Source organism: Drosophila nasuta, chromosome 2R (assembly GCF_023558535.2).
Source record: "Drosophila nasuta strain 15112-1781.00 chromosome 2R, ASM2355853v1, whole genome shotgun sequence".
NCBI lineage: Eukaryota > Metazoa > Arthropoda > Insecta > Diptera > Drosophilidae > Drosophila > Drosophila nasuta.
The window spans coordinates 29,371,165-29,387,069 of record NC_083456.1 but is presented as its reverse complement, the minus strand read 5'-3'; the positions used below and the strand labels follow the sequence as shown (position 1 = coordinate 29,387,069).

The following is a 15,905-nucleotide window of genomic DNA, read 5'->3' as shown; positions in this document are numbered from 1 at the left end:
CCTCACATGACGTTCTTCAAACGCTAAGCAGCAGCTGTTAATGTGTCGCTAGAGGCGCAGATTTGTGTCGTGTGACGCAAAACTGTTGTTGCCCCCTGCGGGTGGTGGCAGCCACGCCCCACACCAGCTGCTGCTAGCTGCTACATTTCCTTTGTCTTTTGTTTTGTTTTTTTGGGTTATTTGCTCATCGATCAATTTACAGCACTTTCGCTTTTTCGCTGCAGCCGCAATTAGCGCAAAGCTGAGTGAAAGCATTGCAAATATGTTGTTAAACGATGCGAACAATGGTTCAATAAACTGCACTTGAACTTTGACCACAATTCTTTGATTTTTGGCAACCTAATCCTCCCCTCTCAATCATCATCATCATCCCCATTATCATTATCGTCATTTGAAAATTGCAAGCTGCCCTCTTCTTCGCTTCGACTTTCACTGGTTGATTGATATGTGCCTGATTTCCTGTGGCAGCACAAGTAGAGCACTCCTTTGTGTATCATAATCATATTCCTCCATCGTCCTCGTCGTCGACGTCGTCATTGTTACTGGGCTTTCTTTCTTTACTTGTCTCGTCCCCTTCATTGGCGTATTCTATTACAGTGAGTTGAACAAGGATAAGTGTAACGAATTCCGGCTGGGGCCATCATTAAAATATGATTTATAGCGAGCTGCTGTGGCGACCTCCTTCGGCTCGACTTTTTGATGGACTCAAGTGTTGTTTTTCCTCTTCTCTGCGCTCCCAGCGGGAGTTTGACTTTAAATATTTCGTTTTTGTCTTCGTTTCTCTTCTTTTTTTTTGTTTTTTTGTTGGCTCTGGCTTAGACCCAAATCTTCGACTGGATCTCCAAACTGAATTGGGCTGTAAACTGTTTGTGGGTTGCGGCTGTCGGTTTAGGCTGTGCTTTTATACTTTACATGAGTCTGAGTCCGAGAATCCAAGTCCGAGACCGAGACCGAGAGAAGTATCTTGTGGTTTCGGCTTATCAGGTCTCCTAATTGTGCGTGCTCGCTATGAATGCGAATGAGCAAATTCGGCAGCCAGGATTTTAATGAGCTGCTTTTTTGGCGGACGTCTTTAAGATTGCATTCGGGCATAATTAAGCTATAAATTGTTTCATTTACGTCGCATTAAGTTCAGTTTATGTTAAGCTATTTTAAGCTAGTTTATAATGTAAGTGAAACTAATTACGATTTATTTAAGCAACGATGCATTATTAATTAAGATAAGAGTATATTATAGAGCAAACAAATTCCCAAAATCGATCCATTTACAATGAAAATACAAATTGTTCACAAATGAAGTTAAAACGAAAGAAATAAGAAGTTACTAACGATTACATTTTTACAGACTTGCCAGCTGCTTCTTTGAATTATATATTCACAACAATGTTTATAAATTTATCAATTCTAGTATTTCTTCGATAAGTTTATAAACATTTAAGTCATTCACTTTTACTAACAATATTCTTTTTTTCTGCTCTTCTCCTCTCTGCCCCCCATTGAACAGGTGAATGTTGAAACTGCTGAACCCATGGTCATCGATGACAACTCCATGGACCAGGTGATGACACCCATCTTTGAGGTTGGTGATGCCTCTAAGTACACCATGCCGTTGCATTGTCACACTTCAACTGCTTCGGTGCTGCGCAACTATCGCCACAATCCGCTGATTAGTGGAACCAGTCTGCAGTTGTCGCCGGTTTTCCAGGCACCGAGCTGCGATGGCGATGCCAGTTCGGTGGCCTCTTTGGATGACTCCATGCCTCCGGCTTTGACGCCCTGCGACACGGATGCTTCCAGCGACAGTGGCATCGATGACAACAGTCTGGTTGAGGCGCGTAACCAGCAGCTGACCCACAACAACAACATCAATGAGACCCATGAACAGAACGAGACAACACCGCCGCCACTTGATGTGGTTGCTTTGCCCCCCGGCACCACCGCCGCTAGAGGCCGACATCGATGAGAAGGAGGAGACACTTGCCAGCAATGGCACCAGTCGTAAATCTTCGATATCCTTCATGGACAGCAGCAATCCCCTGCAGCATCATGAGCTGTGGAAGGAGCTCTGCACAGCCGACTACAACATGAGCGACATGGAGTTGACCGAGAATCAACTGGAGACGGTGCTGGGATGGCCAGAGATAGCCTAAGACCAGAACATAGCACACTTTTCATCCAAGAGGGGTCAAAACTGCATTTTTACGTAGGCATTTCTTTTGTTTAGATTCTTTTTTGGCATTGTTTGTTTGTTATTTGCAACACGTTAAGAAAAATGATGAGAGAATTTGAAAATTTGAAGACGAATCAAGTGAAAATCAAAGCATATAACCAAAAGATTGATGTTAATGAGCCTTGCGTAAAAATAGAAAAAAAAACCAAACACGAAATGAAAAAAAAAAACCCAAAATTGACACACAAAAACACAGAGACACATGAAAACAGGAAAAGTTCAACATATTTTGAATAGTTTTTTTGTAGCAAACTTTAACTGCCTAGAACAGATGAATATATATGAGTATGTAATTTAGTTTTTAATGGTTCTACACACAAACAGAAAAAATCACACACACATAAAAAAAAGATGAAAAACGTAAAAAACATATACATGCATACATACATATTATACACATATACAACATATATTGATGTAAGGAAAAGCATAAAGAAAAATATTCATAGTTTTTTGCTTGTAAAGGCTCAAGTAATATTTCTGGTGACGGTTGTAATCCGAACAACATTCAATCGCAAAAGCTGTGAACACAAAAAAATTTCAAAATGTTCTACAAAAAAGAAAAGCCAGCAAAAAAAAAAAATAATAATAATAATAATGAAGAAATAAGTAACAAATACTTATGGAAATAACTTAGTTTTAAGTTGAATGTTTTCAAATGATACAAAAGTAATTTAACATTTAAAATAATACTTCGTAATTATGTTAAAGATTCTTTGTCAATTTCATTTGAGCTTTTTTTTATGTTGTCGATAATTTTGCTTTCAATTTATTTTTATCAGTTATCACAATTTTCAATAGCTTAATAGTCAGTCACCCTGTCTTGAAATCTGTCTACATCCTGTTTGAATATGTTTCTTTGTAAATTAGCTTTTAGTTCCAGAGGACGCATTATTCACAAAGCATCGTCTGTTTAGTTAGGACCTCTTTTTATTAATACTTTGGATTCAAAAAATAATTTTGTTTAATGTTCTTTCACATTTATGTTTTTTGCTAATAATATTGATCAATAAATTTAGACTTCGTTTCATGATGCCGAAAATATAATGACTTTATTATTTGGGAAGGAATTTCAGCAGAGTTACAGGGCGTATGAGTGATGAACAAACTATACCAATAACGCCGGTGATTGCCAATGATAATGAAAATTAGCAAAATCTTTGGAGATCAAATTGATGTTGTCGAACAATATGCTTTTAACAGACTTATCAAACCTATCAAAGAGCTAGCAAGTATTTCAGATTCTTCGAAACGAATGAAACATTTCCAATCAAAATGCGGTCAAGCTATGAGTACTTTTTTGGATTATGAATTGCATACTTTTAGGCTGCGAATTTAAAGCTTCGGTTGACTGACAAGGAAAAAATCGTAGCCTATCATTGAGGGGCAACTTTTTTCAGTGACTGCATTTCTACTTGCTGCTGATTTATGTTTGCCTGGTATATCTACTGCCGACATGACACTTTTTAGGTTGTGTTCTACGAAATGAGTGAGTGCATCATGTCTTGTCGAAATGCGTTCACATATGGCTAAGCTACGAATATTTTTCTAATAAAGCAATGTTCAGAATATTTTTGTGGCATACTTTTACTGTCAAGGAAAAAATCATTGCCTATCATTCAGGGGCAAAATTTTTTCGAGTGACTTTCTGCATTTTTACTTGCTGCTGATTTATGTTCGCCTGGTAATTCGATTTCTGACTTGCCACTTTAAAGCCGTTTTGCGGCAGTTACAAATGGCCAACAACAACTACAACGGCCTCTGTAATTACAACAACAATTACAACATTAAAAATGACTACAACAATAACTGCATTTGTATATCTGTAAGATCTTTAGAACAATGACTCAGAGCGCTGTGATCCTCTCTGATATTACACGGGACATTTGCGACTGAGTGGCTTTTTTGAATAACTTTTTGAGTGATTTTCTGCATTTCTGCTTGCTACTGATTTATGTTCGCCTGGTATTTCATCTGCTGGCTTGTCACTTTTAGCCGTTCGCTACAACAACAACTACAACAACATTAGTAATTACAACAACAAATACAGTAATTACCACACCAACATTAATGATTACAACAACAACTGTACTTGTGTATGTATGTATGTGCAAAAGTCTCTTAAAGTCTTGACGAGATTCCACGGCGAATCGCAGAGTGAGGCGGATGAAATACCAGGCGAGCATAAGAGAGTAGCACGCAAGCTCACTCAAAAATAAGATGGGAAACAACTCAGAACGATGTGATCCTCTCTCAGATTTTACGGCACCTTGAGGCTGACTGCTAAGAAAATATTTGTTGCCTGTCATTAAGGGGCAACAATTTTTTGAGTGATTTTCTGCATTTCTGCTTGCTGCTGATTTATGTTCGCCTGGTATTTCAGCTGCTGGTTGGACACGTTTTGGCCATTCGCGTAGACTTTGTGCAGTCTACCAACAACTACGCTGGTAATTACAGCATCAACTACAACATGTATGTTAATATGTTCTTGAACAGCTGATATGGGCGTGTCAATGGGCGTTAAACTGAAAGGCAATACTTACCTTACTTACCTCTTCCGATAGATTTTTATTGATTTTAAGTGATCTAATAAAACAACTATATTTTAAATTGAATTTTTAATTCAATATTTAAGTTTGCCAAAAAACAAAACAAAAAATATAAATTGACGCAATGAGGATATATTCTGCTAAATCTAAATACTATATTTAATCTTTTAACTTTTTAAATAGCGCAACTAATACAAATAAAATCGTTCAGCTTATTTTGAGTTTAATTAAATTGAACATTGTTGTGCAGCAGAGCAAGCAACTTTTCATCTGGCGAATTCCATTTGCAGCGTGGATATTTGGCATTGCAATAATGTGGCGCAGACAATCTGCCAGCTTCAACAGCTTCACGGATCGCCGACTGCTCGAACCAGGATAACAACCAATGCCAACTAGTGACGCCATCCAGCATTAGCTCCACATCTGTAGCCTGACCACTGCGCACATTCCTCGCAGCCTTGTGAGTGAATGTGCAAAGAGACTTTAACAAGCAAGCTGGCAGATCGATGTCGTTGTCCAAAAGACTGTGTTCGATGGTATCCACTAAATTAGTTAGTCCAGTTTCTAGAATTGGAGTAGTACTTGAGCACATCTAATTTTTTTGTAGAGTTATTAAACTTACCAACTCTCTCGCCGCTTTCATTGCGATAGACCAGCTTAAAGTTGTCGAAAATCTGCATAAAATTCTGGTGTTCATCGAGGAGTCCACGTGCTGCTTTCTTGGCTGAGTCCTCCTTAGGATCAGGCACAATTGTTTCTAGTCCCATGCTGCGAATTAAATGGCCAACAATTATGCCGCCAACAGCAACCAAGCCGCAACTGAAAATGGCTGCAGAATTAACGATGACCAACGGCTGTCAAAATAAAGTGGAAGTTACAAATTCAAACCTAGATTAAGTTTAACAATTAATTACCCTCGGAGCTTCATGGCGCTTGCGTTTCACTGGCACCGTGACAAAGGGCAGCAGATAGTCGAGGCCAATGGCAACGTCCTTGTCCACCGTATCAAAAGATATCAGACGAACACCTGGAGGTTGGTGATGCTGCTTGAACTGTTGCTGCTTCTGCTCCTTTGCAGCCTCAGAGGAGGATGAATTGGATTCATTTGAAGACGACTCTTCTTCGTCGCTGGCTGCCCAAATTACTACACAGCCGGCCAGGATCAACAGGATCATTTGAGCTAAAGTCACAAGATGCATGCTTCCGCCTTGAGGTCTGCCACTGATCTGAAATCCATTGCGATCGCAATGTTCGCCTGCTCTTGGTCTTGGACTGTTTAGTTACGTGTCGCTATCAAATTTGTCACTCTGCGCTTCGTTGCCTCTTGGCTGTGATAATTTGCGGCATGCGTCGCCCCGCAAACGCTTTGTTGCCACTGTTTGTTGCGCATGCGTGACATAATCCCCCTGGCCTAAGGTGCGAAGCGTTTTGTTCACTTTGAGGAACAAGTCGCTTGCTCTTCCTACATTTGCCAAATAGCCATAACGGCAACATATCGACAGCATTTCTTGTCGGTCATGATTAAACTAAATTCCTATACAAAGTATGCGGTTTTATGTAACACACTATTTTCTTCACTCTTTTATCATATGCATAAATCAACTGTAAATTATCTTAAAAGTTATAAATTAGTTATTCTAAAATCCCCAATTTCAATAAAAATTCGAGATACATCAACCAAGTAGGGACTTAGGGCTGTTTTTAAATTGGAACGTGCAAATTTTCTATTCGTTTACTGTGTGATTTAAATAGATTTATCAACTAACTATGCAGATCTTTTCAGTTTCCTTTAAAACCCAATTATTTAGTCATATCTTAAATTCGACTAACAAATGATTTCCAAATTTAGGTTGATTTCATTATCAATCGATTCTTTTGTAACAATTTAAAAATCCATTTTGATTTCTTGCCAATATTCATAACCCAATAACGCTTCAGAATAATCCAGTGTATTTTATTACCTTGCCAATTATGTGGTTTAAGTAAAATACAACAAAATATTTCTATTCTACGATATTATCTTTATTAAATATAGGAACAACAAATAAATAAGTAACAACTAAATAATTAAAGAAACAAGCGTCCGTTGAAATACTGCAAGACATTTGGCCAGGATCTCTGCAAGATGTTGCCTTGCAGCTGCGGCCAGCTGCAGCTGCGATAGACTTGGTTGCAGTTGCGACTGCTGCGTGCCACATCAATGGCGCTGAACACTGCGGTGCCATTGAGTAAAGAATCAGTCCATGGAGAGCTAAAGAAATGTTTCAAATTAAGTAGATAGATAAAGCTAAAGCTAAGCAAACTTACTTAGCCATGAGATGAAGCAACCTGGCGGCGTTTGAGAGAGAGAAACCAGTATCCAAGCGATGCGCTTGTGCCGCATTGTGTTGCAAGTACTGGCAAATGGCGCGTTGCGCGCAAACAGAGACATCGATGTTGTGCTCGTCCAGTTGGGATTCCAGCACCTGCGTTAAACTGCGCACTACAAAAAAGAGAAAAGGCAAATTGATGCTAACTGGAAGAACTATTGTGTTAACTTGGCTACTCACTGCCTCGGCTAATGGTGTTGCTGCTTTTTTGTCGATTCTTCGTATTCCTTGGCAACGTAGCCGGCATAATTATTCGCCAACGAGGTGAACACAATGGGAGCCAACACAAGACGCACTATGCCCGCTATGATGGCACCTGCAACCACAATCACAGCCGTGTTGAGCAGTGCTCCCTTCTGTAGATTCAACACACTCTGCACAGCTTCACGAGCCAGTTTTATGCTCCGTTTCACCGGCACTCTGACAAAGGGTACAATGAACTCCAGCTCCACATTGACATCCTGGCCACTGGCATTGAAGTGGAATCCACGTGCCTCACGACCAGCTTCCTGCTCACCAGCAGCTTCTTTCCCTTCTTTGACCAGTCGCGTCAGTTGTTGTCGCGGCTCAAAGTCATGGAAACGCAACTGTTTGATGCTCCCATTGTAGTTGTTATAGTTGAGACTGGAGCTGTCACTGGTGGCTGGCGCGCTGCCAACTTTGAAGAGCAACAAGAAAACACTTAACACTCCCAAGTCGTTGACGAATTTGTGCCACCTGCTGTGCCACATTTTGGGGCGTGCTACTAGTTGGGCGGTTCGATTGCCTCTGAGCGCAGCTCTGTCAGTTTCACTTGCCTTTGTAGAGTCGCGAATTCACTGAAAGAAATTGAAAGCAACTTGCTCTTGATCTCACAACATACTTTAAAATGCTTATTGTGTACATAGAAGATACTAAGAGGAAAGCGACGTGCAATAGATGGCGCCACCACAGCATAAGCAGTAAATTATTATAAGATGACCACTGACCGCTAGATGCCGCCAGTAAAAAATTAATTTATACATAACAGCGAATTAAAATATTCTATTTATTACAATTGCTGGGCTCATTAACACAATTCAAACCGGAATTGCATAAAATATCTAAATATTTATTCAAGTCACTTATTTTAATAATATTATATATCTATACCAATTGGAATTAATGAACCAATAAACTACGTATACGTATTACAGATGTGGGTAACGAAAACAAGACTGGATACAAAATCAGTTTATAAATAATGTTGTAGCATAAATTTATTAAGAAATAAACATAAATCTTAATTTTCAGACTACCATTTCTCAGAGTGTACTTAATGTGCCGGTACCATGTGAATTTCATGCCTCGTGCGTCTGCCATCAAGATACCGATTCAAAATTCATTAAAACTGAAGCGCTTCGAGCTGAGTGAGATTTGAGCACTTGACGATGACAAATAAGTAGAGAAGAGTCAAAGGGAATAGCAGACGATGGCTGAAAGGTAGAATCGATTGAATTGTGACATGCAAAATCGCTAACGCATTTGCAAGCGGAATAAAGCAGAACATAATAATCGAAGCGGTTACTGAGATGGTGGCAAATATGGGGATCCCCGCATTACCTGCTCAGCATGTAGATCAGCGGCACAGCAATTTTGTGACAGCAACAGAGCGAGACGAAGAGAGACGAGAAAATTATTTATTTATTGCTTGGAAAAACGCTACCATATGTGGCACGGCAAGATACCACTGCTGCCACAAATTGCAAGTACTTAACAGTTGCTGCAGTCGCTGTTATATCATCGCTGCCATCAGCGCGCCAAAGGTTAGATAAACAAACAATTTTGATAAACCAACATTGGGGCAACCGATGAAAATGAGGCAATAATACAAGAAGTTACCATGGTTATACAAACATATGCGTATTTACAAGTTAAGGACAAGGTCAAATAAGTTCTGCAAATAAGTTGTAATTCGATTAAAAATGATTTCATATTTTAACAGTATGTAATTATTATTGTACATTTCCTTGTTTCGTCCCGTTTATGACAGCAATCCAATACATGATGTGAAATTATTAGAATTTCTTTCCTTCTTCTTTCGAATATTCCGATTATTCTACAATATATGAAACAAGTCCCAATTCATAAAAATGTATAGAATGGATATCTTTATTACAACTATTCCTGAAACATGATTCAAATCTGAAGATGTGCTAAAAGCGTGAAATTAAAATACCATAATTTTGAATGACTACTTAAATGAGATACTGTTCGTTTTGAGCGATATCAAACCGGACCTTTCTCGCTTCCGGCTCCCGTTCTCTGGAGCGTTGGAATTCCAGCGCTGTGGGCGGATGAGAGGCTCGATTGAGTCGCTTCAGGCGATCCACATTCGGTGACGCATCCAACTGATACTCCCGCTTGGGGATATGCTTGGGCGGCGACTCGACATCGGATGTAAAGCCACCTTCTTGCCGGGGTTGCGGAGCACCTGGGAATGGACGCTTGGGCTTCTTCTTGGGCGGATTGCGCATCTTGGGTGGCTTCGGTTCGCGGTGCACAAATCCCTTGCCGAAGATCCAATCGAAACGCTTCTGTCGCTCACCCACCACACAACCGCCATACTGCACCTGAGCATTGGGTGGATGCGGATACATGGTGGGCATGGCCCAATCGTTCTCATTGTACTGCGTCTCCGTGTGCGTCACATGGGTGCGCTTCAGTCGCTCTGGATGCATGAGACCTGCTGGTGGCGTGACACCAAAGTCAAACTCAGCCTCGCTGTCGCTGGTGTCGGAGAGCACGATGTCGCATTCACAGCCCTCCATGTTTCGCTTGCGACACTGACGTTGCACCTCGTCGACCAACTGCTTCTTATCAATGAAGCTGCGGCAGTAGCACTGCATCACAGGTCTATGGCACTTGCACTTGCTAAAGCCCATCTTCTTGAGGCAACGCTTCAGTTCGCGTATCTGCTTCAGCAGGGGATTCTTCACTATGCGAAATTGCACTGGTTTCATGTTTGCGTATGGATTGGCCGCTTGCTTTAAGGTCTCCGCATCCTTAAGTGGTCTCAGCGTTATTAAGAACTCGTCGTTCTTCTTCTCAATATGCAGCGTGGGTCGCTGCACTAGATTCTCGGCCGTTTCCACCTCTTCCTCCTCCGGTTGTGGCTTCTGGCGATGATAAGACATGTACTTCGAGATGGGTATGCTATCCACGGGAAAGTCCTTAAGGAAGTAGCTCATCAGTTCACGTATGGAGCGACGTATGGCGCCGGGTCGCCAGCCTGGTCGCTGGGCCATGGGGCTTTGGGTCCACAGCCAGCCCATGTGCGCAGGGACTTTGTGCTCGTCCTGATGGCAATGTACATGACCTTGTCTGCGATGCTCGAGCGGATCCACGGGTGAATAGAGCCGCGACTTGACATGCGCTCGTTCCCGCTTTGAATAACGCTTTCGCATCTTACGGACTGCACATGGATCGCTTAGTTTCGACAGTGATCTTCTGCCGCCATGTCCTTTTGTGGCCTTGGCCAATTTGCAGGCCTGTTCACAGATCTGCTTAAGCTTGGCCTGTTTCTTATCGTCAGCATCGCCACTCTGAAACATATCGCGCAGCTCGGTAAAGACCTTAAGCAGATTTTGTGGCTTTGCTTTCTGGGCGGTTTTTGAAACGCCGTTGCACGTCTGTGCGGACTTACACTTCTTAATGCTTTTCTTAAGGGCTTCGTAGTCCTGCACAATGGTATCAAAGCCATCGGATGCCTTGCTGCCCGGCTGCTGTTGCTCGCAGTCGGGTGAACAGGTGCTCTCCGATGCGCCGTTTTGTAAGTAACCATTTGGATCTTTGCCTATGGAATCAAAGAACTCGTTGAGTATGTCCTTGGCAGAAGCTTGCTCATCGTATTCTTTCTCCTCGAATTCAGGCAATGGCTTGTAGCCGCAATGCGGACATGCCGAGATCTGTGGCAGCCAGGAGACATCCTCATGACACACTGGACATTCGCGTGCTACCTTTATACCCATCTGCTTGAGCTTGGGCGCAGAAATCTGTGGACACAGGCGATTCGTATTGCCACCACCCAGATGCGAGGTGAGGGAGAATTGTCCGCCCGGTCCTGGTACAGCCTTAAAGCCCAAACAGTCAGCTGTATTATCCGGTGAACCATAGACGGCATAGGGACCTGCCATGTCGATAAGCCTTTGTACTGGCTAAAAGGATGGCGAGAGTTAAGCATAAATCGGTTTCCAAACTTATACTCACCTCAGCGCCAGCCCTTCTTCTGGTGCTTTCAGAAGTTTTGAAACAAGTCGAACTGAAGGAAGGATCCTCCATGCTAACGAAGCCCAGGCAAGGATCGGAGGATGAGCAACAACTCTGTGAAGTGGGGCCAAAGTCGTCCCCACAAACGTCGTCGCAGTCACCGTCATTGTTGGAAGACTCCAAGCTGCAAAGGGGTCCGTGTATCCATATCCAAAATTACTCTATTGAAATTCAGTTGTTTGTGTGGCGTGTGGCGTAGCTCCAGGCTCCAGCAGCCAGCCGATCTTACTTACGGATCAAGGTTCTGACACCGCATGAGCATTGACATCCGGATGGTGCACATGCCAACGGTGCAGCCCTTGCAGGTCAGCTCAACATTGGCAGTGTAAACGACCTCCTGAAGTGTGTTAACCATGCGCAGAATAACTGCTTCGGATGGCACAAAGCAGCCGCGTCCTAAGAAGGATAATATAAATATTATACTCTACTTTTAGCATATACTTTCTTCTCCTACCGATATCTTTCTTCATGTATGAGACGGACACAGAGATGCCCTCGTTCAGCTCCTTCTCCAGGCATTCAGCCATCATGGAAAATTTAGCGCTCGGCTCCGTCGGCAAACAGTTGACATTGATGCGATTGGAACACAATATCAGCTTGCAGCCCCGACACACATTCGCCGTAATTCTCAGTTGATCAGGACACTCGAAGTCCCGACCAGGCATATAGAGCTTCATGCAAATCATCTTGGCAGTAAAGCAGCGATAGTTTTCCTTATCGGCTTTGTTTTTGCCCTTCTTGCCCTTCGAAGGTCCGCACTGTAACTCTTCGGAATCCTGCTGTTCGGCATCTTTGGCCATTTGCTGGCGAAACGCCATGCCACAGCAGACATTCTTATTCTTATCCTTGTCCTTTCCCTTCTTACCTTTGCCATCGTCACAAGGAGGCGGTTGATTCGGTCGCGTGGAACAACGCATATAATGCTCTTTGTCGCGACTTAACTCATTGGAAGCCCAACAGCAGGGAGCTTTCGCCATGATGATAAATCGAAAACAATTAATTGGAATTGAATTTCGTGCAAATGAAAAAGCAAGAGAAACTTAATAATTTCACAGCTATAAATTTATAAATTGCTAGAGCCTGGAAGCTATCGCCCTGAAATTTCAATAGAGTATGAAAAAGTTTGTGGAGTCGAAAAGGCCTAGATAACTAATGAGTTGTCAAGGCATGCTATGCAGTAAAACGGAATGCAGCTTTCTGACTACTAGATCACATCCCAAGGAAACATTCCTTTTAATATTAATAAAATACGATTTAATTACCAACTCTCAGTTAACAATATTTTTGGATTATACTTAAAATTTGTATCTTCTACATTACGTTTTCTTACTGGTTCCTTTTTTTTGTATTTTTATCACTTTATCGAAGTGGTCCATCGTCGTAGGTCATCGGAGTTTTTCGCGGCGCATTCGATTTGTGCCAATTGCGATGAAAGGGTAAATAATTCGCCTGAAAATTTCCCGCATCGTATCCTCCTTTTTGCCTGCCCTTGGATTTCTTCTCCTTCTTGGGTTGATTAATTTTCTTTGCTGGCTTCTGCTCCCTATGCACAAATCCCTTGCCCATAATCCAAGGAAAGCGTCCTTTCCGCTCGCCAACTACACAACCGCCATACTGCACCAGAGCACTTGGCGGATGTGGAAACATGGTGGGCATGGCCCAATCATTCGCATCATATTGCGTTTCGCAGTGAGCTCGATCTGGTTGCCGCATACGCTCTGGTTTTATAACTCCCGCTGGCGGCGTGACGCCAAAGTCCAGCTCATTGTCGCTGTCGCTATCTGAAAGATCGTTGTAAACAAAGCTGCCTGTAATGTCCTTCCAGCCACGTTCAGCTGCTAGACTCCGCACAGCCTGTTCAACAATCAGTTTATCATTGTGGCTGCGACAAAAGCAATTGGCAATCGGCTGATTGCAGGTGCAAACCGGGAAACCATTATCCTGCAGCGTCATCTTCATCTGGCGTTCGCCTGCCGCAACCGGATCCTTAACAATACGGAACACCACTGGCTTCATATTCGCATACGGATTGGCGGCCACAGACAATGTCTTGGGATCTTTGAGTGGTCGCAACGTTATGATGTACTCATCATGCTTCTTCACAATGTGTAGAGTTGGATGCTGCACCAACGGCTCCTCTTCAGTCTGCGAGACGTTATCCGATTGTCCCGGCTTCCTTTTGCCACAATGTCGACGGGATGTTCCTATCACATCGACGGGGTAATCGCGCAGGAAATAAGACATTAGCTCGCGTATAGGTTTCGTGATGGCGCCGGGCTTCCAGCATCTGTGACGAGCCAACTCGTTAGCTGTCCACATCCAGCCCATGTTGCAGGGCACTCGGCCCTTGTCACGTGCACAACACTGATGAGTAGTCACTGGTTTGATAGGCGGCTTCGACTCCAAGAAAGTGTAGCTAAGAAGACATATTTTTAGTAGTGTGGAATTATAGAGAAGAGTTTTATCTACCGCTTGGATCGCGAGCGTCGCTTTGCCTTCTTCTTCTTCTTGGGCTTGCTGGGCATGCTCTGATCCAGTTCCTTCAGCAGCTTTTTGACAGCAGGTGAAGTGCGTTTCTTGCCACCAGCCTTACTCGACTTGCCTCCCGACTTGGCACCTTTTTTGCCTGCCTTACCCGACTTGCCCTTTGCTGCGCAAAGCTGCTCCGCTGTCTGCTCTTTTCCCTCCTTACTCGCATAATTATCCCGCATCTCTGTAAAGATGTTGACTAGTTGCTCACGGCGCATCGATGGCGTTGAGGTCTTTTCCTTCATAGCCTTGGTCGTGGCTGGCGAAGATGCTGGCAACTTTGGCGTCTTCGATTTGATGTCCATGTGAAACATCTGCTCACACAGCTCCTTAATGCGACAGCGTGTGCAGACTCTCAAGGAGCTGCAGCTGCATTCCTTTGGCACCTTGCCAGCTATTGGCGACTCTACTTTCGGGTCGCTAGAGGCACAAGTCGAATGCTTCCGTTGGTTGTCGCCATCTGCGAAGCGCGTTTGCATGAAATGATTGCGCAATACTTCGGCGGCAGTTGCCGTCTCATCGAAGGGCTCCTCGCTGGGCTTCTCCATGTCGAAACGTTTGTAGCCGCAGTAAGGACACGCGGCCACCTTGGGCAGCCAGGTGATGTTGGCATTGCAAACTGGGCACAGATTCGGCGGCTTGTACTTGACGCTTGTCAGCTCAGGCGTTGGGATTGTCGGACAAACGCCTAGCGCCTTCTTGCGTTTTGCTGCCAACTCTTGGAGCTGATGCGGTAATAAACCCACATCTGGAGATTCTGCCTCCTCATCAACCTCATCGTCATCGTCGTCAGTGTCTAGCACATCTGACCAGAATTCCATGGGTGAAAAATAGCTGCTGTCGCTGGACTTACGACACTGACACTTCTGCTGCCTGGACTGCGTATGACCTGACGGAGGCGTGGGTATATGTTCTCGATCTATATCCAGATCAGTGAGCAGTTTCTTAAGCAGCTTCTGCTCGCGTTCCTTGCTCTGATCTAGAGCAGGAGGCGGCTTGACACCGGCAATGAAGCAACCGCATTGCTCTTTGGGGCCACCCTTCTCATGCATACAGTTAAAAGGAGCGCCAGCTCCCGACATCAGACGCTCATCGGTAATACAGGTGGTGGCTGCACATCTGTTTGAGCGACCGAGGGTGAAGACGACATCTCGAGGATTCACCGACTTGTCCAGCGGTCGACAAATATCATAGCAGCCAAAGTGATGCAATCGAGTGCTAAGAGAAGAAAGTCAAATTAGAGCCATAAATATAATTCTTTTAAAGGACTTACTCTAGATCAGGATCTGCCGAGGCGAGTTTCACATTCAGCTCTAGTGTGCCAACTGTTTTCTTATCCTTCGTTATATCTACAGAGACCACTTCGTTGACCTTAAAGGTCTGATTAACCAACTTGCGCAGCAACGAATTCGAAAGCATCGCATTGCCAGAGCCCAAGATCTCCTGATTATCGTAGACAGTCACACAGATGCCTTTGGAACTCAAGGAGCCAATGAGATCGCAGGGACTGGCGACAAGCTCACCCAGGAACTTGCAGGGAAAGTGTTCGGTCAGTATGCGATTGGCCGTCAGATCGACAAATTCGTTGAACACTCGAACGCTAAACGTGCGATCGACCTCGTCGCCATCCCCATCTTCGGGGCGTGGCAGTTGCGCCTTTCGCAATACGACATCGTAGGTATAATTCTGCTTCAATGGATCCATTACAATCGCTTATCAATATATCTGTATTACTTACGACTAGATATCTAGTCTCTTAAATTGGTTTTTCTTAACTCTCGAGCTTTTTACAATTTTGTGAAAATGAAAAATTTTAATCAATGTAAAATTTGTAGGTAAAAAACAGAAAATCTTCGTGTGTCATAAAAATTGGAAGTGAATGAAATGCAAACTATAACTATAATAAATGGAACACATTTTCATACACACAACTGAAAATCA

At 43.2% G+C, this 15,905-nt stretch overlaps 5 protein-coding genes across 7 annotated transcripts in view; 1 reads left to right on the top strand and 4 right to left on the bottom strand.

Annotated features, from left to right (window-relative positions):
• LOC132787083 (protein similar) overlaps positions 1-2,458 on the top strand; it is an 84,282-nt gene extending 81,824 nt beyond the window's left edge. Inside the window, 1 exon segment of the mRNA XM_060793973.1 lies at positions 1,505-2,458. Within this exon segment, the coding sequence (XP_060649956.1) occupies positions 1,505-1,963 (459 nt within the window). The 3' untranslated portion in view covers positions 1,964-2,458.
• Positions 2,459-5,002: 2,544 nt separating this feature from the next.
• Positions 5,003-5,978, bottom strand: LOC132785193 (uncharacterized). The gene is made up of 3 exons (XM_060791185.1): positions 5,694-5,978; positions 5,402-5,633; positions 5,003-5,343 (listed from the first exon to the last, which is right to left on the bottom strand). Exons 1-3 carry the CDS (start codon positions 5,976-5,978, stop codon positions 5,003-5,005), a joined length of 858 nt encoding a protein of 285 aa, XP_060647168.1.
• Positions 5,979-6,844: 866 nt separating this feature from the next.
• Positions 6,845-8,144, bottom strand: LOC132786846 (uncharacterized). 3 transcript variants are annotated; one of them, XM_060793549.1, is made up of 3 exons: positions 7,350-8,144; positions 7,087-7,254; positions 6,845-7,030 (listed from the first exon to the last, which is right to left on the bottom strand). In XM_060793549.1, the coding sequence occupies exons 1-3, from the start codon at positions 7,877-7,879 to the stop codon at positions 6,847-6,849; spliced, it is 882 nt and encodes a 293-aa protein (XP_060649532.1). In that variant the 5' UTR covers positions 7,880-8,144; the 3' UTR covers positions 6,845-6,846. The 3 variants fall into 3 exon arrangements, with proteins under 3 accessions (XP_060649532.1, XP_060649531.1, XP_060649530.1); XM_060793548.1 differs by having other exon boundaries at positions 7,087-7,261; positions 7,329-7,470; XM_060793547.1 differs by lacking the exon at positions 6,845-7,030 and having other exon boundaries at positions 7,177-7,261; positions 7,329-8,144.
• Positions 8,145-9,250: 1,106 nt separating this feature from the next.
• LOC132787458 (uncharacterized) lies at positions 9,251-12,561 on the bottom strand. Its single transcript, XM_060794500.1, has 4 exons — positions 11,890-12,561; positions 11,669-11,831; positions 11,376-11,559; positions 9,251-11,323 (listed from the first exon to the last, which is right to left on the bottom strand). The coding sequence occupies exons 1-4, from the start codon at positions 12,410-12,412 to the stop codon at positions 9,365-9,367; spliced, it is 2,829 nt and encodes a 942-aa protein (XP_060650483.1). The 5' UTR covers positions 12,413-12,561; the 3' UTR covers positions 9,251-9,364.
• Positions 12,562-12,666: 105 nt separating this feature from the next.
• On the bottom strand, positions 12,667-15,855 carry LOC132787459 (uncharacterized). Its single transcript, XM_060794501.1, has 3 exons — positions 15,238-15,855; positions 13,905-15,182; positions 12,667-13,851 (listed from the first exon to the last, which is right to left on the bottom strand). The coding sequence occupies exons 1-3, from the start codon at positions 15,666-15,668 to the stop codon at positions 12,795-12,797; spliced, it is 2,766 nt and encodes a 921-aa protein (XP_060650484.1). The 5' UTR covers positions 15,669-15,855; the 3' UTR covers positions 12,667-12,794.
• Positions 15,856-15,905: the final 50 nt, after the last annotated feature.